This window comes from Pinus tabuliformis, chromosome 4_1, assembly GCF_031772625.1.
Source record: "Pinus tabuliformis cultivar Carrire ecotype Pingquan chromosome 4_1, CPIR1, whole genome shotgun sequence".
NCBI lineage: Eukaryota > Viridiplantae > Streptophyta > Pinopsida > Pinales > Pinaceae > Pinus > Pinus tabuliformis.
Genome location: NC_142303.1, coordinates 712,308,215 through 712,330,352, shown reverse-complemented (window position 1 = coordinate 712,330,352; position 22,138 = coordinate 712,308,215). Strand labels below are relative to the sequence as shown.

General features: G+C 38.8%; 1 protein-coding gene across 2 annotated transcripts in view; it reads right to left on the bottom strand.

Moving 5' to 3' along the window:
• AR401 (S-adenosyl-L-methionine-dependent methyltransferases superfamily protein) overlaps positions 1-22,138 on the bottom strand; it is a 207,043-nt gene that overhangs the window by 29,399 nt on the left and 155,506 nt on the right. For both annotated transcript variants that reach the window (XM_089420270.1, XM_089420269.1), the window contains one exon: positions 798-894. In XM_089420270.1, coding sequence (XP_089276396.1) covers positions 798-894 — 97 coding nt within the window. The remainder of the gene's footprint in view (positions 1-797; positions 895-22,138) is intronic.

Here is a 22,138-nt window from a genome sequence, read left to right as displayed (position 1 = left end):
AGCTGAAGGACCGTTTTTCTATCCACTTGCTGTGAATTTCACATGCTAAAGGCAACATGTTGTGGTTTTTCACCCGCCACAAACCATGATAAGAGAATTCCATGGGATTGTGAGCTGTGTGTGGACGTCAGTGAACCACTAAAATTTTAGGGAGGATCCTGGGCGGATCGAGATCTGAATCCATATCGGATCTGAGGATCCATCCACCCAAAGCCCACGGATCAGGTAACACAGGTTGGGAAACACTTGGATTATTGGGGACAGTAGAAAATCTTAATGGCACATAGTTCATCTATCCACTATTGGCTTTTTGTCAAAACGTCAGTTTAAGACTGCTTTTCAGGAGGAACCATTCCCTCTTGGCTGAAGGGAATTGAGCCTTCTTAAACAGTGTTTGGCTTTGCTCGTTAAAGTTAAATTTAGTATTCAGTCTATTTCTGTAAGAAGTAGACTCCCTTCCTCTTGAGGAATACTTTAGGCTCAATGCTAGCTTTTTTTGCCTTTTTAGGATGGAAATTTCCTTGTAAATATGTTGGTGGACTGCTGTAGCTATCTTTGTTTTATGATGTAACTCACTTTTTCATGAAGTAATATATGACGCATTTCTCAAAAACAAGACTATGATATATTGTTCCCACATGATTTTACCTGCTCTGCAAAATTTTACGGAAGAAAAACATGAAAATGAACAGTTCTTCCCACATAAAGCTCTTGCGGAGGCTTTAGCATCCCTAATAAACGGATCACACAAGAGATATGGACAAAATCATACTAAAGCCCAAAAAAATAATCCCTACCAGGAAGTTGATATTGGTAAATCCATCCCGAACAGCAAGATTTCTAGCCAATTCCACAGCCGCTTCACTGTAATCCGTTCCAGTCAAGTCTGAATATCTACATCCACAACCATTCATGGCAAGAAGAAAACTTCATTTCAAATTAGCATCCCCATTAATTTAGTAAAAAAATATCCTAAAAATATTTCGTGAATACAAGCTCTCAAGTAATGGAGACATACAAAAAAATTTATAATGTACATCCGCAGATTACCATGATAGCTTGTGAAATAAACAGCAGATACAAATGGGAAAATGTTTACCAATGAAAAGGTTAACCATATGATAGCAGATCTAAGAATATCGAGCTTGTTTTTACAGTGGGTATAATCAGACAACTGTCTTATATTCACTGACATGGGCAAAGAATGCTTCTAGAAATAGCTAACAGTCAAAGTCTGAATACCCTCACAGAAAATCAAAAACATACGTAACTAATAATTGACATAATGGAAAACATTTTACAAATAGCAATAATGGGTAAAGCAATTTACTTACAAACGCATCAACCAACTCGAACTGACACGAAGAAAGGTCAGTATACTCCATACAAAATACAATTTGGCCATAATCCTGCAAATCCAGCTTACCTGGTTCTTACAAAAATAATATACAAGTAGTGGGCAGCTTTGAAACTACTTTAGATGAAAGGCACAAGAGCAGATGGCAGAATCAGTGAAGTAGCTGGCAAAGAAGACATTCAGGTTCAGAAATGATGAAAATGTCAATAAGGCTGGTATGGACATGAATGTCCAAAATAGCGATCATGGAGTATGAGTGGAGAATCCAACCTGGTTCTAAAAGCAGTATACAAAAGGAAAATCATTCAACTATTACAACTTGATGTCAAATACCTACCACAAGAAACGAAGTCTGCAATACTCTCAAGAGGATAAGTACAAAGATGGAAACTTTAATTGTATGACACAACAATATCCACAAAGTTAACATGGGCATTCATGTAATGGCCCACCTACAGCTACAAACAAAATGTGGATATTAGCATACATACGGGGCATCCATATGATAGCTACATGTGCATAAACCGCATGTATTGCAGTAGTACACATACTAGCTAACACTGGAAAATGCCTAAGTTAAGGTAATGAATTGATTATCGAAATAAATTTCCATCTCACCAGAATATAATAAATATATCAAGTTAGGTACTTGATATGTATACCACCCTTATATACCAAAAGAAAATATAATTTAATTTACAAATTATATTGGAGTAAAATAATAATTTAATTAGAATTATAAATAAGGTGAATTAAATTAATTAAAAATTAAATTAAATTAATAAAGTAATGTTAACCCTAATTAAACTAATCAAATGAATTCTACGTAGCCTATCTTTTAGAAAAAAAAAAGAACCTACACAATCAAATCTATAAAGATCATTAAAAGTTCAAAGGCATGCAAAGTTCCACGTAACAAGGAGTGACACAGAGATAGGAAAGGGAAGAAAGGCGGTGAATCGAAGAAATAAAAAGGGAAGGGAGTACGACTAAGAAGAAAACTTTTGTTGGGGGGAATGAAGTGCAGGGAGGAGAAATTTGCTTAGAAAGTCATAGACCAAGAGAAGCCTCAATTGTTCTTGGTGTTTTTTGGAGACGAGGTCAGAGTACCTCATTTGTGAAGTACTTTGGAGCTGGGTACCGAGGTTGTGCCTAGTTTGGCTCGGAGGTTTTGGTCATTTTGATAACAGAAACGGGAGCAGCAGCCACCAGAAACATCATCAGACAAAATTTCGATTTCAGGAACACTCCAAACAAAATTACAAGTACTTATTGATGATTTGCTAAAATCAAGAATGTCTGCTTGCTTCATAAATTTAAGGGTTTAGTTCTGTATGAATGATAATTTAGGGCTTTGTGTATGTAATGACAATTTAGGGCTTTACAATTCATTACTTATTTTTTGTGGGTGATTAGTTGCACTCTAACATTTCAAACCAGAAACTTTGCACAGAAAAAGCAAAGACACAACAGTTAAATCTTCCTTGTTGGCAGGAGTTTATGTGGTTGAAAGAAAAAGCATGACAAGGATCAGATATGAAGACGAACTTACTGCCAATATGTGGATTTATATCCACAAGCATAACTTAGTGCCCAAAAGTATGCTAACAACTAGTTCTAAGTACCTGGTTCTCAGATACCTTGGCTTTTAGATTGTCACATATTCATACAATCTCAAGCTCTCCAAACCCTAACAAGGGAAACCATGAACATCCTAGCCACCAACTTTGTTTCACTATGAATCATTCCTAATTAAAAATGGATTCTCTACCCAAGATCCTCTTTGGCTCCTACACTATCATCATACAAGTGTACAAGGCATCTCCTTCTCTTCAACAAGCAAAACCAATAGCACTAGCATTTCCAAAACCCTAGTTTTCTTCTCTCACAAGAGATACGAGATACAAATTTTCCTTTACCCTCTAAGGTTTATAAAAAACCGTAATTTCTTTGCCTCCTTAGGGTGAAACTTTAACGCTACAATTTACTTTAACTTCTCCAAGAATCCTAGTGCTCGAATACAGTAAATAGAATGTGAGAGAGAGAGACTCATGTGCTATACACCTCATCTCTAATAAAAGTAAGTGATGAATGAATCCACAAGATCCAACATGAACAAATGACTTTTGCCTCTCTCTATTTATATGAGAAGTGACGGATGCCAACGATACAAAGTGGACTTAGTTGTTTCACTAATGCAAGAAATAGCATGTCTATGATTTTCCAAGCTTACAAGTTGATCCTTCTGGATGAGCCTGGTAATTGGATTCCTCTCATTTAGAGATTCATCTATCCAGCTGTCATAGTGAGATATCGTAACATTCCCTCTAGTGTGGGGCTCTCTCTAGTGAATATGTGGGATTGGTGTTTAGAGCATCTATAGCATAAACTCCATTTTTGGTAGTAAAAACCTTCCATTTGTTGGAAAACTAACTATAGTAAGCAGAATTCTTTAAGCCTTCTTGCCTGAAGTGGGAAATGGTGGAGCATGTCCTTTGGGATTGTTCTTCTACCAAGTCATGTTGAGACTCGAGAGTTTGTTCAGTTTGAGCATTTAACCATTTTACAAGGGACGTTGCAATAAAGAACGGTGTTATTGTGTGATTTCAGATATTTGGTCTACTCCTTTCTTGATTGTGTCTGTCACTACTTGAAGATTTCAGCCTTCTTTGTTCTTTGGAAACTTTAACGCAAATATCTTTCCAAGAACGAGGTTAGCTCCTTGTCAACATTTTGTCAAGTATGGAAAGAAAAGGTGTGTATGCACCGTGCAGTTGTTAGCTAAAGGATTTATATTGATCAAACAAAGATGCCAGGGAGTTAGATTCAGCTTCCTATTTGGATTTTATTTTCCTTTTTAGTTTCTTTAATGTGAGGCATGTAAATTCATTGTACCTACTACTCCCACTTTATTGCTTTTGCTATGATGTAACTACTCCCACATTATTGCTTTTGCTATGATGTAACTAAATATTTTTATACAAATATATGAAAAAATTCTTAAAACAAATAATAACAAATAAAATTTTGTTGAAAGAGATTTCATTGCCATACTTTGAAAACTCCCTGTGGGAAGATCATTCCATTTAAATTCAAAAGAGCATATTGCAAATTCAAACAACATAATGCAAAAGAGAAAGACAGCAATACTCATGATCTGTGACTGCAATTAGTTATTAAATAAAGATTAGACAGTTGAGTCCTCCCAGAAGCCACTTCCATTTTGAACAATATACTTGTAGATTAAAAGTATTGCTTGTTATCACAAGGGAAACTATCTCCAAACAGAATTGCCATTTTTAACAACTCCATATGAATCATTCATTCTAATACATTACAGAAGAAAATATAATCACCTTTACAAAAATCTGTTAATCACTACAACAAGCTCTAGTCCTAAACAGTGTTGCACGATCCTCTCCCCCCCAAGGATCTAAGGCCGGAATGGCATCCTGTATGGATCCTTGGACGATCCTACGGCAGAACCACGGACCCAAAAATCAGATCCGCGGTTCCGGAATTTTGAGGTGATTCCTAGAAATAAGGAACCGTGCGAGCTTGATCCGTTGTTACAGATTCCCGATCCGCAGATCTGAAAAAGGATTCGCCATGGATCCGTAGAGGTTTTGGGCATGGATCCGCACGGATCACAAGCAGACCCAAAGCGAGATGGGGCGGTTCTGTGAGGTTTTTTCTTTGACTTAAGTTGGGTTGGGGCTTACCAGACATCCCAAGGTGATCCTTTGATGCTCCTTAGATGCTTCCTAGATGCTCCCTCATGGTAATGTTAAATTCTCACTTTTACTTAAATTTTTAACATCACCATGAAATGACTCAGGATGTTTGAGAGTGGTTCCAACCTCATCAGACTCCATATGGACCAAAAAAAAAATTCATATCCTATTCAAAATTCAGCAAAATTAAGAGTTTTCATGAATTCAGGATCAATGAAACTGTGGCATTTCATTAGATTATATGTATAAGGGTATGTGATTGGCATTTAATCAAGAGCACCAAGCCCTATAAGTGCTCATGTACCCTAGTGTTGGCGGTGTTAATTGTTGAACTCCTTTGTTGTGGCCTTAGCAAAAACTTACCTTTCAATCAAGTCAAATTCATTGATCAAGCATGTTAAGCTTTTAACACCATATTTTAAGGCTTGGATTAGGTAGTTTGATCAAAATTCGGCAATGTTGACTAATATCCCTACACAATCGAGGTAGAGGCAAAGGTGAGACAATAGGAGAAGAATCTAGATTCTAGATGGTTGATGCTCGAATAATTAATTATTGGTGTAAAATGGATGCCATATCTATCTTGATTTATGTACAAATATGCATGTTTTCACATCTTCTACATCTAATTTGGTATTTTGGATTGCTTTTTTCAATATAAATGCAAAAAAATAGAAAATATAAATATATATATATAGCAGATGCTTTGCTTCCTCGATTTTTGGGAAATGACGCTTCCATGTATCCGCTTTCAAAAGCGTCCCCGCTTTGACCCCGCTTCATGCAACATTGATCCTAACGACCCTTGATCATGAGTCCCATCTACACTCCATAACTCTTAAATCCAATTAGTGGTACCTGTTACCCACCACTTGTGGGCTATGTCACAGGGTTCGCCGAATTTGAACCTTGAGGTTCGAAATTTGGCGAACCCAAAAAAAATTTCAAATTCGTTCAGGTTCGGCAAACCTGATAGTCGAACCTCAAATTCAAACCTCAACGAATTCAAACCTGAAGGCTAACCTAAAGACGAACCTGAAGCTGAACTTTAAATTTTTTTGTCGTTAGAGGTTGAGTTCGAGTTGTTTTTGTCAATTGTTTTAAGGTTTATAAGAAAAGCCATGGGCAGCACATGGTTTTCTCTTGTTTCAGTTACCGCCACTTAGTTTCCCATGGTGGCCACTGGTTTGGCTTTATTTACCATGGTTGTCGATAGATTTTCACAAGCCAACTTCAATTTGAGTGTACTCGCTCTATTGTGCTCAGTGTTGTCGTTGCGTGTTGTATTGTTTGCAATTTCCTGAATTCAATTTCTAGATGTTGCTTGTCCCCATCACGCGGAGCGTGAAGTGAATAGTGACTGTGATTTGTGGCTCATGGGTGCTCACTACTACTCATATAGCTTTATTCATTGATTTTGATTTTTTATTATTTTATGTCATATATATATGTTGAAGAATATATATAATCGAACTTAATGTCGAGACTCATACGAACCTCATCGTAAAATTCAAATTCGAATCGAACTTAATCAATGTCGAACTCAAATTCGATCCCGAAGCGTGTGACATAGACTGTGGGTAGTGTATATAGGAGAAATTTTTTTCTCCTAGATGGTCATCAATCGGCAACCAGCAGCCCATTGCAGCCACCAAATAGCTTAATGTGCCATTATCTCTGCCACCTGAGCCAGCCAAGTGATCCCTCACCCATCTGTTATGATTAAATGTTTGAAGGTGGACCTCTAGACTCCAAAGGTATGGTTTTTCATTGGTATATGTTATAGGCCATTTTGTTGCATCTAGTCAATAAGCCTGCAAACCGGATCAATCCACATCCATGAACATGTTGTCATCATCCCTACACAAAGCCCTAAGCATGACCTTTCCAAATGTTTGAGTTTCTGGGTCTAATTGCTAAAAATCAATGCTTTTAAGCCCCAGTGCACCCTGCCCCTTTAGAGACCTACATTCAGTGTTGTTTTCTCCTTTCTACACCAGCGTTGATCATCACTAGTTGCTCCTTGTTGGGGGTGCATTGATTCGAAAATTAAAAAGATTTCCAAAGCTTCCTCTTCCAGAAGGTTCCAGGGGTTTTTTTAACCATTTACTTTGGATAAGAAGCTCGAGTCCTATCTGATCCTACCTTGGAGACTTCACCTCTTATCCCTTGAGCTCATCCTCCCATCATAAGTGGATCTCAAGCTCATTATGGTAAATCCTAAACTACCATCCCTCTCCTATAAATTTACTACCATCCATAACATCAGGGTTGGCTTTTGGAGACTGATCATGCCCTCATGCTGCTGCCTTGAATCTAAGAGAGTCATCATCTTCATGCATCAGGGTTGGCTTTTGGAGACTGATCATGCCCTCATGCTGCTGCCTTGAATCTAAGAGAGTCATCATCTTCATGCATTAGGGTGACATTGAGGTGTGCTTTGTGACAAGGAAGGACAAGTCAACTTGGGGAGATCTCTACAAGATCAACTACTATTTTTGGTTGTAAACTCTCTTTGTTTTCTATTAATACAAAGAATATCTTGTTTTCCCATATTTGTTGTGTTACATTTACATTCATGTATTCCAATGCCTCGTTGATTCATTGAATAGAGTAATTGAATTATGCTACGTAGATGTCCCATGTCATCCTCTTCTAGAATCCTATTTGGCACTTCTTTGATGAGCACTACACAGTTTGCTCTTTCTCCTCCATCTACACCTACAATTTAGTAGCAGACTAGTCCTTATGGCAGTGGGTATTGACACCTACAACACAATCTAGTTCATATTGGGAACCCTCCTCTTGGGGGGGAGTTGCCTCTGTATTCCCCTCCTCTTTCAGCAGGGGGGCAACCTGTTAAGGGAATATTTCCATCTCCTCATCAAATATTACAAGTTAGTGCTCAGCGGCTCAGCCTCATTCGAGTCCTCCACATTCAAGAATGGTTGTCAATTTTTGGTAACCTACATCGCATGTACAACCTGGTTCTGCTGTGGTTTCATCTCTAATCTCTCAACCTGTTCCATCTGCATCTCAAATTCCTACTCATCAGCATATACCCCAACCTATTCAAGCTCATGTTACTGCTATGTTGCACGAGTTTCCGATATGCAGGTACGGGGGAACAAGTATCCGGTTCGGCTAAAAGCTTTGCCCAAATTTACAGGAAACATCAAGTTGGGAGCGACAATAATATAATATATAAAAATTTAATATGTATTAAAAATAAAAATAAATAATTTATTTATTTCCATCCAAAACTTGTCAATTAAATTTCATCCTGCAGATTCCATCTTGCAATGAAATATGTAAAAGATTGAACTTTGAAACACTGCAAGAAAAAATCAAAATATTAATCCATCAACAATTTTGCCAATGAAATTTCTTGCCCACAAAGAAACATGTGGAACTCCCAAACCGAAAAAAAAAGGCTATTATTACTTGATTATTATGTGATTTCATGCAACACTATATTATATTCAACTTTGAAATTCAAGTTTCGAAATTTATAAAATGAAACTGACTAACACACTACTCTTTCTCTTTCTAACCATCACTATAATTTGCTTAATCTTATCATTAAAGTTTCAAGATAGACTTCAAGAAAGTAGACTTATTTGCAAATGTTGAACTTCAAGATTAGCAACCGAAGTTGCCAAGGAATGACTAGATATTGTCTATATTTTGTTGAAACCTTTGCTACGTCTCCACGTCTCTGTCGCTTTACAGAGCCCATGCAGTCCAACACCCTGACCTATCATGTATCACTTAGAAAATAAACAAATCGTACCTTCTATGCTCAAAATAGGTACCCGAAAGGTGAAAATCTGCTCAAAATAGGTACCAAAACGTCAAAATTTGTTGTAGTGAAGCTCCTCAAAAGCTCCAAAGTACCCTTTGGAGCTTCCAGCGATTTTGGAAAATTTCCTATCAGCTCCCAAGCTCCCAGGAGCGCGAGAGTGTGGAGTACATGCTCTCCAATGCCTGGGAGCAGTACCCGTGTTTCTATGTGTTAATGTAATCCAACCTTTGCACACTGCATCTTTGACTCAACCTGTTCTACTGGTATATGGCGCCTCCCAAGCCCCATTTACTTAGCCTCTTCAAGGTACCTTACAACCTCCACCACTTGGTCAGGCTATTCCTCAAATTCAAGTGGGTCAAATTGCATATGTTATGGCGCAAGCACAACCTAACTAACCTTATGTTGGGATGATGCCAAATCCCACAGGGAAACTATATCAACTCTATCAAGGTATACCTTACCAAGGTCAACAAATGCCTTACCCAGGTCAGTAAATCCAAACTCAGCCATTTCAACCTTTACAAGGTTATCCTAGAGCTGGGAAACAAGGTTATGTGCATCCCTGTTATCAAAATCCTCCCTATCCCAGAGCGCAAATACTTGTTGCTCAGGCCATCCCATCTTACCCAAGGTATCCTCCACCAGACTTCAATAAGCAGTTGCCATTTGTAGCAACTCCTGAATTGCCAGATCTAAACGACTTACCAATGATCCCATTTCCCATTCTCCTTGGTGGTCAATTATTCCCACAAAATTGCCCAGTGATATCCCTAAATTCAATGGAAATCCTGGAAAAGAACCATCTCTACACATTAAGACTTATTATTTGTGGTGTTTTTCAAACTCTCTCAGCAATGACTCTATCCATTTACGTCTTTTCCAGTGCACACTTACCGGTATGGCAATAAAATGGTATATTGAATTACCACGAGCTTCGTTCGATAATTTCAGTGCCTTGGCTACCACGTTCTCAACGGATTTTCAGTTGCCCATTCAATACGAGACTAGAACTGAACTTTTAACCAATTTGAAACAATCTAATTCCACTCACATTTATAGTTACATTCATTAGTGGTGACATCGTCGTCGTTTGGTTAAAGCCTTTGTTCCTAACCACTTGTTAGTTGAATGGTTAATTAAGTCTTTGTTACCATCCATAATAGAAGACGTCGCTAAAGGCGGAGTTGTGACTGCAAAGTAGGTAATTGCTCGTATACAATATCTTGATCTTATTTATACCCAATCCAGCACACTCTATGATAAAACACCAAATGCTATGTGACCTTCCGATACTATTACTCAACCTACTAGTAAAGAATCACATGTCATTGATGGTGTGATAGGTTCTGCTAGCCAACAGTCGGTGAGTAAACCATTTGGCTGAACTCTTGTTGTGGCTACCCAAAACCCCCCTTCCACTACTCCTGTGGCTTCTACTTCCGAGATCAATGTCATTCAATCTTCCAAAGGCAAATCTCAGCAACCATGAAGTCAAAAGAAAGGCAAAGGCAAAAGAAGAAAGATAATCCTCCGCAGGATAAACAAAATAATTAGTCTTCTAAAGAAAAGCGGAAACCTCGTTATCCATGCTTAATTTGTAATGAGGAACATTTCACTCATGACAATCCACATCGAGCGGAAGTCAATCAATTCCTTAAGTCATCTATTGCACCTGTTGTGTTGATAGATCTATTTCTGAACCAGGAGACTAATATGGTTGCTTGGGATCCCGCTTCCTCTAACTCGATTATGATGCTTTCCTCCACCAAGCCAAAAAATGATGTTATGGTGGCCACCAGGAATAAAGACTACGGTAATGCGAATCCCACGACTGGTCAGTGTACTGATCAACCTGTTAGTTCTACCGCATCTCCATCGAATCCTAATCCATATATGTTTCCTACCGAATTGACAATTAAGCCTCGCAAAGGCATTATTCATAAATCTACATTCAACCTGTTGAGAAATCAATGCTAGTAGAATTAGGCTTTTGATTCCTCTTTCTTGATAATTACTTGTGAATTATGTTAGCGTCTTTTATTTCTTTGTTATATTATCTTTCATCAAGCAATTACCAAATTGTGTGTGTATGAAGATCACAAAACAAGAAACAAAAGATATAGGCGCTCAGCGCGGGCAAAACCCCTATCTAGGGGAAAACCCATTCAAACCTCTTCTTTCAATAGTTTTCACGAAATAATCCTAGACTCTTTAACCTAGACACAAACTTCCTCCAACCACCAAGTCAACCCTTCCTCCCAGCAACTTTGATCTAGACCTTCGACCTTATAGCAGCAAAACTTCAATCTATGCAGCAACAGCACTTCGACCCCAGAGTCTGGTTGCTCGGGATCTTGCTTCCTCTAACTTTATTATGATGCTTTCCTCCACTAAGCCAAAAAATGATGTTATGGTGGCCACCAGGAATAAAGACTACAGTAATGTGAATCCCACAACTGGTCAAGCTACTAATCAACCCACTAGTTCTACCGCATCTCCATCGGATCCTATTCCAAATGTGTTTCCTACCAAATTGACAATTAAGCCTTGCAAAGGCGTTATTCATAAATCTACATTCAACCTGTTGAGAAATCAATGCTAGTAGAATTAGGGTTTTGATTCCTCTTTCTTGATAATTACTTGTGAATTATGTTAGCTTCTGTTATTTTTTTATTATATTATTTTTCATCAAGCAATTACCAAATTATGTGTGTATGAAGATCACAAAACAAGAGACACAAGATATAGGCACTCATCCATGGCAAAACCCCTATCTAGGGGGGAACCCAGTCAAACCTCTTCCTTTAATAGTTTTCATGAGATAATCCAAGACTCTTTAACCTAGACACAGACTTTCCAACCACCAAGTCAACCCTTCCTTCCAGCAACTTCGATCTAGACCCTCAACCTTGTAGCAGCAAAACTTCGATCTATGCAGCAACAACACTTCGACCCCAGCAACTTCAACCCCTGCAACTTCGATCCTAGAAACTTCGACCTTGCAATTGCCGAATTTCGATCCCTACAAATCTAGCACTTCGATCCTGCAACTGCCCAGTAAATTCATAGGAGAGAGCTAGACAAATAGGCCAAGAACTTTGATCCTGCAATTCTCCTTCTTGCACTTCGCACTTTTTCCTGCACTGCTTCTTGTGTATATCAAACTTGTTGAGTTGGTGAGCAAATAGATCAAACTACACTTGTATATATAGCCTTCTTGTGGGTCGAATTGCTCCTTTGTAGGCCGACTTCATTAGGCAAGGGTTGACTTGGTGTGGAGGTGACAAATTACATATTTGACTCAAAAATAATTATTTTTACATGATTCAAAAGCCCAAGAAGGGTCTCATAAAATGTACAATGACCCTAATGACTCAATATAAATCCTAGGAGTCCTCAATGGGGACTTTGACTAATAAAATGATGACCCAAGCATGAAACCCATGCTTTAATAAGTCATTGTAATAATAATAATAAAAATTCTTTTTCATTCTTTTGATAAGTACATTTCATAATGACTCAAATACAATTATGAAGATCAAACCTAGTTACATTCTTCAACACTCCCTCTTAACTAGGGAGGTATTCATAATGACATATACAAGTACAAGGAAGATCTCAAAACATATGAACTATGAAGAGTTTAGGCACCGCAATGCCATGGACTAGATTCCTGACCAGGGCAATCTATCCAAGTCCTTCAATAGTTTAGGCACTCACAGTGCCACGGACTAGATTCCTGACCTGGGAAATCTATCCAGGTGGGACTAAGATGAACTAAAGCTTTTAGCCACTCTAAGTACCATCAGGCTTACTTGCTAACCATCAACCCAGGAATCTAGGTGTGTATCTGAGGTCAGAGCTCCATGACCAACGTCACCCTCCCTCTTCGAGATCCAGACATCAACACATAATGTCGACCAGATGTCCTCCAAGACAATGTGTATCACACACAAACCCTAAACAAATCTCTTCCAAACTTTTATCATCATCAAGAAGATCAACAATCAACTAAACCAATCATGCTTCTAAGATATTCAAACTTCTTATTAGGAAGAGACTTTGTTAGTACCTAATCGTCGAGACATATTATAGCTTCACGATCCCATCTTGCAACAAGCTCCTAATGTAGTGGAACTTATTATTGATATGCTTTGTCCTAGCATGAAACACGGGATCTTCAGACATCTTGACGCAGCTTTGATTGTCACAGTTTATCACAGAAGGACTTAGAGACTTCTCAAACAAATCTGTCAGAAGTTTCCTCAACCATATATCCTCCTATCCTACTTCACATGCAACCACATACTCTGCTTCAGCACTACTCAAAGCAACAAGATCTTCCTTTCTACTCATCCATGAGATCATGGCAGATCCCAAACTAAAACATCCACCTGCAGTGCTTCTTCCATCGGTCTAACTTCCACCCGAATCAGAATCTGTGAAACCTGTCAGCTTGACTTCCTTGCTATCGTATTTTAGGCAGTAATGTATAGTGCCACGAAGATATCTCAATATATGCTTGGCAGCTATCCAGTGATCATGACGAGGCTCCAATTGAAATTGACTAAGAATGTTCACAGCAAAACATGTATCTAGCCTAGTATTTACCCGATACATCAAAGAACCCACCAACTTATGATAGGAGGTAGGATCTACGAGACTTGAGTCAGACCTTCTCAACTTCTTAAGATTGGTGATCATGGGAGTAAGCATGGGCTTGGAATCCATCATCCCAAATTTCTGCAATAACTTGTTTATATACTTTCCTTGCCCAAGATATATCTCCCCAGGTTTCTGCCATACTTCCAAACCTAGGTAATAATGAATCAATCCCAGATCCTTCATCTCAGAATTGGCTGCTAGCATCTTCTTGCATTCTTGTATCCTTTGCTCCACACCTGTAATGAATAGATCATCCACATATAGTAGAATAATGATTGGCTCATTACCCACAGTTTTGATGTAGAGGTTTGGATCAGCAATATTTTTAACGAATCCAATTCTTAGAAGGTACGCATCCATTCTTTCATACCATGCCCTAGGAGCTTGCTTCAAACCATATGGGGCCTTCTTGAGACTATAGACATGAGTGTCTTTACTATTTACTTCAAAGCTTTTCGGTTGTTCAATGTATACTTCTTCATCGATGGTCTTGTTGACCACTACGTGTCAATGACCGACAGTAGTACACCCCCTTTTTTCGCAAAAGGGATAGCGCCTGATCGATGTGTTCCTTCCATCCAGCTATCATCATCAGCCTGAGGATCATGTTATATTGTAAACCGATTATGCATGTGTATAATGTAAATAATCTTAGCAGATCCGTGTCATGTATGTAATTACCTAGGTAAACCTACTTTTCTGGTGATGATCTACATTCCAGGAGGCTTTTTTGTCTCACTGATCAATTCTCGGATGGTGGCAAAGTTTTCCTTCAGCCTTACCCAAAACCGGAATGGGTTTTGTCACTGGGATCTTAGGGGAGTCCTAGTGTTCTAGATTGAGTCTATGTAAAAGTGATTTGGGAATAATCTTAATCATATGGTTAGGTTATTTTATTACAAATTGTTTGGTCTACTGGATTATATTTGTGTCGCAGAATTGGGTAGTCTGTGAGGGCCTTTTGCAAATGGGGTTTTCCCCTTGAGATGTAAGAAATGTAAAAATCATGATGTAAAGTGTCTTGAGGGTTGGAAAAATCCTCATAGGTTAATTAATTAAATTTTCTGGCCAAAATTAATTAAAATCTTAAACCAAAAATTTAATTAATTCTAGGTCCTAGGTAAATTTAAATTCTCCGAAGGCAAAATTCATCGGTCCTTAAAAATTAAATTTTAAGAGGTCGAGGGACTAAGGTAAATTGATTATTTTGCTAAATTTTAAGCCTTGGTCCCTGGGGTTAAGTCAAAGTCAAAAATTTTAAGGAAATTAATTCAAAATTTTAATTTTTGAATTAACTAAAATTGCGTTTAATTGAAAAACTCGAATTTCCTCAATAATTTAAAATTTCGACGAATGAGATTAAAAGAAATTTTGATCCTCATCAACGGTCGAGATTGCTTTGACAATAATCACTCGAACTAGCCATTGGAGAATTTATCTTTAAATAGGAAGTCATTTGTCAGTCAATTCATCCGATCTCTAGATCGTGTACTAAGCGAAAAAGCTCTCTTGTAATCCTTTTTATGAGCAATAAAGAAAGACTTTGGGGTTAAATTTTTGCTGGTATTACTCTTCGTGGAAATATTGTAAGATGTGTCATTTTCATGCATAGATTTCTTTTTAACCATTGATGATAGCTTTCTGAAGAGCGATTTGAGTACATGTATCTTGCTCAGTCGTTGGAGTTTGAATGATAATTTAAGTTTTGAATATAATAGCAGGTATTTCTATTTATCTGAATTTTATTATCGTTTTCTCGCTCTACGTTGATAGTTGAATTGAGTTGTGCAGAAAAGTCTTGAATTTTAGATCACCAGGCGTTCAGAGAAGTTTTCAGTTGAACCAGCCAACTCTTGATCTGTGTTTTCTGAAGAGCCCAGCTTGATTTGATCCCAGGCTTATCATAAGATATTTTGTATGGGTGATGCATGAAGGGTTTTGAGCTTAGTACCTCCTTTAAAATTCAAAAAAATTAGCTTTTTTGTGTTAAATCGATAAATCTGACTGTTGAGAGCCTCATCTTATCCGATCTGGGAGCGGAGTTGGACTAACACTCCCTAGATCTGATAGATCTGTCATTTATGTACATAGATCTATAATTATTATTTGGTTTTCTAACTTAGGTTTTTTTTTTGGTCATTGCATATATCGTTTGGGTGTTTCTTGTTGTCCCACAACTGCAGATCTGAAGCAAAAAGCTATGCAAAGCCCAAATCTAGGCCCTGGAGGGTAAGATCTGGATCTCTGGGGTCATCAGCATTATTTTTGCAGGGATCATATCGAGATTTTGCAGTCCAAGGGTTTAAATTTATTTATTTTCAGATCTGGAAATTTCGTGAGGGTTTCATTAAGAAATTTGAAGCAGAAGGATTTAAAATTTTAAATTAAGATTTCTGGAAAATTCTTAAAGAAGTTCTGATGGATTTAAAGAAGTTTTGGGCCACCATTTTAAAGATTAATTCGCTGCCTGGTTTTAGGGTTTACTGTGCAATTTTTTTGGATTTTTTTTTACAGCCTTTGTAGCCTAGGTCTGCTGCAAAATCCGTCGTCAGATTAGCTCCTCATCGCACAGCAAACGCTGCCATACTCCATCAATCTGCTCCTTTCTACTGCCTGTAGCATACCCACGGAATCTCTCTTCCACTGCCTAACTCGCACCCTCATACCTTTCGAAATCTGCAACCCGTGGCTCCATTTTGCGAGCTCCCTCAACTGCTTTCCTGTCCATCTATGCTGTCTATCCTCGTTGTTGCCCTCAACCTGCTATCTCCTCGTCCTCCCTCATCATTCCCGCACCTCCTTGCATCCTTTACCTGCGTACTACCATCCTGCCTGCAACTTCCTCTCCACATCTGTCCCTTCTCGCAAACCTATTCTTCACTCCACAGTGTTGTGAAAAGCGCGATTAAATCGCGCTTTTTTCCCGCGCCGATTTAATCGCGCTTTTTACACAAAAAAAACCGGCTATTTTTTTGCCGATTTTTTCCGGAAAAAAGCGCTTTTTACACAAAAAAATCGGCTATTTTTTTGCCGATTTTTCCCGGAAAAAAGCGCGCTTTTTTCGAAAAAAGCGCAATTTTTTTCGAAAAAAGCGAGATTTTTTCCAAAAAAAAACGCGGGTTTGCCGAGACAACACGATTTTATAAAAAAAAAAAATTGGTTTTTCATTTGGTCAATTGGGTTTTTTCATGCAATTTTTTTTGAAAGTAACAAATAATTTTTGAGTGGGGCAGCTTAATGATCAAGTCTAGGCCCTAGTATGGATATGTTATTCATGGTAATGTTAAATTCTTAAAGTAAAAGTGACATTCTCCTTAATCTTCATTTTCATCCTTTTACTTAAATTTTTAACATTACCATGAAATGACTCAGGATGTTTGAGAGTGGTTCCAGCCTCATTGGATTTCATATGGAGAAAGTAGAATTTTAGATTTCATTTAAAATCCAGCAGACTTATCAGTTTTTCAGGATTTCAGGATTGGGAGATTTTAATGTTTCCAGGTGACACCACCTGCTCGGGCTAACCCTGCCACCAGTAGAGGACGTGATCTACCTCCTATAGCTCCTACTTCTAGTTCTTCAGCTTCTAGAGCACATCAGACTCCACTGCCATCTCCACCAGCACAGGCACCAGCATCTACAGCTAGAGGGAAAGGGAAAGCTGTGGCATTTTCTCGCAAGAGGGGCAGAGGAAATCAATAGGATTAGACCTCATTTTATTGTATATGACATTATGACATGATGAGATACATTATCATATTTTTTGTTGATATTTTGAGGCTGATTTGGGACTCAGGAGTCAGGACTTACTATTCAGGACATGATTCAATGTTATGTGTGATTTTAGCGCTAAAAATGATATTAAACATCTTATATATTAGTTTTTTTATCATATTTATGTGTCAATGTATTTATTTTATGTTGTAGATGGTTTAGATATTAAAAAAATTGAAAAAAAAATGAAAAAAATGAATATTTTTGTACCAAACGATTTTTTCCCGCATTTTTCCCCGATTTTTCCCGATTCATTCCCCGTGCCAATTTAATCTCGCTCGCGCTTTTCACAACATTGCTCCACACCCATCGTAGCAGCTCCCTTCTACCATCTCCGTTCTGCTGCCAACATACCTTCCTGCACACTGCCCAACCCCTCCATCCATGTGTTGTCCCTCGCATCCAAACCTACGTACTCTTACCCTCGCTCTCCTTTCCGCCCTCAAGCTTACACCTGCAATACATACAAACTCAAAACATTTTGATCTTTTTTTTACTTATATGAATGTGTTAGGTTAGGTTTTTCATTTTTTTTCTTTATTTTACGTTTGGTTTGTATGTAAATTAAAATTTTAGGATCAGAATGTATTTTTAATTTTCATTCGATTTTCATTTTTTATTTTCATTTTTATTTCACTTTTATCTTTTTATTTTTGATTCGATTTAATTTTTGTTTCATTTGATATATAGATATATATTTCATTTAGAAAATCTAAAACATTAAAAGAAAAAAACCTCGCCTTAGATAGTAGGAGTTTGAGATAATCATGTGATCGCTTCCCCTGATGCCTGAACTCTAGATTTCAGGGAAATTCCTTGAGGGCTCTCAGATCACAGTACCGAACGTGAATAAGTGAAAACAAAATTCGAAAGAGATGCATCCCCACCACACTGAAGACTTTAACCATTTCATCGCATGGTTATCCGTTTTGCTTTAATCATCAGTTCCCCATCGCCTAGCAAGTTTAGAGCCATCATTGTGTCGTGACCAAATAAAGATCACCGCGTCCTCTTGAGACTTAGAGCCTGAAGGACTCACAGAGCTCCTAGTTACAGAGTCTGTCTCTTTATGAAAGTTTTAATGAAGGCAAGGTTTGTTTTTGGGCATTTCTATCATATCTCTCATAATCACAACGAATGTTAATTATTTCTACAGGCGAGGACCAAGAGAAGAAAAGCGAGGTCGGCGAGCTAATGCATAAGCATCATGAAAGGCTGCAACAAAAGATGCAAAGGGATCGTGAGGTGGTAATAAAATTCGAGAAAGTAACGCAGCCTTTGAATGATCATCACAGGAACAGCATGCCTAGTCCACATGATACCTCTACCAGCAGGATTTTCGCTGCCATGTGTCATGGCTTTGGGATAGATGGGGTAGGATGTCGTAAAATTATGAGAAGATAGGAAGCAGAACAGATGTTGGTATAAGAGTCATTATGTCGCTCTGGGGACTCTAGATGACACCTCTGCACCACTGATATCGATATTGCAAAGAAATACTCCACAAGAAAGGGATATGGAACCGCCACAGTGCATAATGGAGGCACACTCTATGTTAAGTGGAGGTACTCCTGACAGCGCAGATCCATCAAGACACCTTAAATCATGCCAGATGTTCGATGATGAGCGCAGTGTCTTCATTTGCGTTCAGGAAATAACAGGGAATAACGTTCAGTCGATACAGGTGCGAAGAGATGGCTTGTAGTCATTCTTCTTTCCGTCGACATCCATTCATTTCCTCTAGGAAATAAAACGCTCCAGCAAATGTGGCCTCGACGTGTCAACGGTTTCATTGACCGTTATGTGTTTGTATATTTTAATTTGTATATTGAAAAGAACAGGAAGGTGGAAAGTCATGGAAGACCGAGGATCAGTTGACTTGCTGCATAAGTATTACCTCTGGATATGGGTACAGGACTTTTTTTTGGCAAAAGAGGGGTCGATTTTATTATGCTAATAAAGAAGATTGTTTCGGTCAAGAAGAAGCCTTTTTTCAGATTCATTTTTCTTTTTCTTTTATGTTTGAAATCAGGGTGTTGTGACTGGCATGAGGATATATATGTTTTGTTTTTGTGCACGGTGATAACAGACATCTTATGACTAGTCTTGGTTATTTGAATATAATTCGTTATCATGGTTAACTCATGAGCAGTCTCCGATTCGAAGCTATATTAAACATCAGTTGCAAGTTTTATTTGTAGAAACAGGAATGTATATTCTTGTATGAATAATGAGATTGCAATTAAGCTTAAATATAGCCTTGTTCATCGGTGAACTTAGTAATTGATTCATTTGGACTTGGAATTTATATATGATGTTTAATATCTTTTATTATGCTCCTGCGGGATAGATTAGAATAGTTAGGACTAGCATAAGTAGGTAAAATCAGTGTAGATAGGACTTGATACTTATAGGTTAGCTATTTCTTTTGTTGATTTAATGGAAGTGTTACTCTGAGGAGCAATCTTTCAACACCTATAACAGTTTACGAGATCCTTTGAAACCCGTTGGAACTAGCCATTCCAAACGAAAGCAGATCTAATCGGGGTCTGCGATCGGGTTGGTTCCCTTTTGTTGGCATAGAGAAAATTCGCCGTGTCACCAGAACCACTGTAAAAAAAACTGGACCAAAAGCCCGGTTGAGCAAAAATACATAAATATTCAACTTTTAAAGAAAAGCATATATATTCATGTGCGTCCATATAAATTCAAACCATTTATACACAAATATGAAAAAATTCTCATTTATATAGCAAATAAGAGTGCATAATATGATAATACCAAAATAACACTTAGTGCAATACATGTTTGAAACAAAATACATCAAGATACAGACTCTAAATGGCCTTTGATACATCAAACTACAATATTATTAGTACTAAATTACTAATCAGAATCAACATCCTCAACCTCCCCCTCATCTTCATCCTCAGAATTAGCAGTAGCAGACTGAGGATCTATAGTGGGATTTTGACTTGATTCCCCTGGCCCTGAAGGTGGAGCTGGAAGTGGGTCCAAGTCCATCCAAGAAAGATCTTCATTATCAAATGTTGGTTCGTGGGTCTCCACAACCCACTCTGATGATGGATCAAAATCATCCAAAGTTATGTTGCTTGATTCAGGTGTCTTGTTTAGCAACTGGTTTTGCCTCAACTTGAGGTTGTACTGAACATAAACCATGTCATTTAACTGTTTTTTCTCCAAACGATTCCTCTTCTTGGTGTGTATTCGCTCAAAAACACTCCAATTTTGTTCACACCCCAAAGCCCCAACTAAGAAAAATATTTAAAAAATCAAAAAATAATAACAAAATCGCTTGAATGGGCCCCATGCATGAGTTGTTAGGTGGCTATACCAAACTGGCCAGATCGGTACTATTTCAGCAAAAATGGTCGGTTCAGTACCGAACCAACCGGTTTCGTAACAAAATCGGCCAGTTCCATACCGAACCGGCCATTTCCAGTCTGTTGCACTGGTTTGAACCGGTTTAGGCCTGAAAACAGTCGAACCGGCCGGTCCAAACCAATTCAGTCCGATCCTGATAACACAGAGTTAAACACATGCAAGCATGCCACAGAAGATAAGTGTGAGCTACAAAAGATCGAATGTCATACGTTGTATGGAGGATTGATGGGTATATATATATAGTAGCTTCCATCTATGAAGGGTCACGTCATTTGGGGCAGGCTGACTCAACCAAATCGAAATCCGACTTGAATTCTTGGAGTGAAACCCAAATTTTAAGTTTGAATTTCAATCATAATAATATTAGATATATTCCTCCCCTGATCGGGGTGACAGAGTGGGTAATCAAACTAATTATGGTTGTCAGAGGCCAGGAGGTGAAAGGACTGCCCACCACAGCCCACACGATTATACTGCAGGGCGTGGTGGAGTCCTGCATGTATGCAGCGACGTCAGAAGGGAGAAGTGGCGGTTTGTACGTAGGCAAGAGGAGAGGTGGTAAGGACGGCGGCGTAAGGTGGATGGGACGACAGGTAGGTAAGGTAGAGTATGAGAGGGAGTGTAGGGAAGAGAGGTTGGCTAGATTGCAGAGTAGCAGGAGAACAAGAGCGGAGGACCGGCCATACTCGCATTCAGCAAGCAGGCATAGTAACCACGGGTACGTTAATCGTTTTCTTTCTGTAATTCATGAAGGAAAATTCAGTATGCCGGGAGGGGGAAGGAACTTGTGCCAGGTTGGGAAGGAAATTCCACGGGGAGAGGTTATGTTGCGCAGAGAGAGCAAAAGCAGTGAGGAAGAGTGGCCTTGTAGCTTTTCATTGATTCTAGCCAGGGTTGAGGGTATAGAAGTTAATAGGGAGTGGCGCATTTTGCTCAGGGCTAAGGCTTGCGAGACTAGCAAGGAGTTTATCCGGGTGGAATGGAGGACTGAGGGTCCAGAGAAGTTCCTCAGGCCGAATTTCTGGGTAGATAGGGGGAGTTATGGTAGCAGAGAAGAGCAAGCCTGGGAAGGGAAGCTGGGCAGGAAGCTAAGCAAGGAATGGGTGACATGTAGAGGAGGTAGCGCTGCGAGGGGAGGGAGTGGCGATGGCAAGCAAGGTAGGGGGAGGGAGGAGAGTCCCAGCGCGAAGCTCCCTTCGTTCGCTCTAACGGGGTCGCACAGGGAATGGGTTAGCCTGAGGGACCTCAACGCGGGAGGAAGGGACAGGGGAGGAGAGACAGAGACTATGGGTCTAATCGAGAGGCAGGTCAAGGTGAGCAGGGAGAAGGTGAAGACCACTCCTGGTTCACTTGAATGCCTGGGAGCTACAGAGTGTAGGCAGAAAGGTGGCAGTA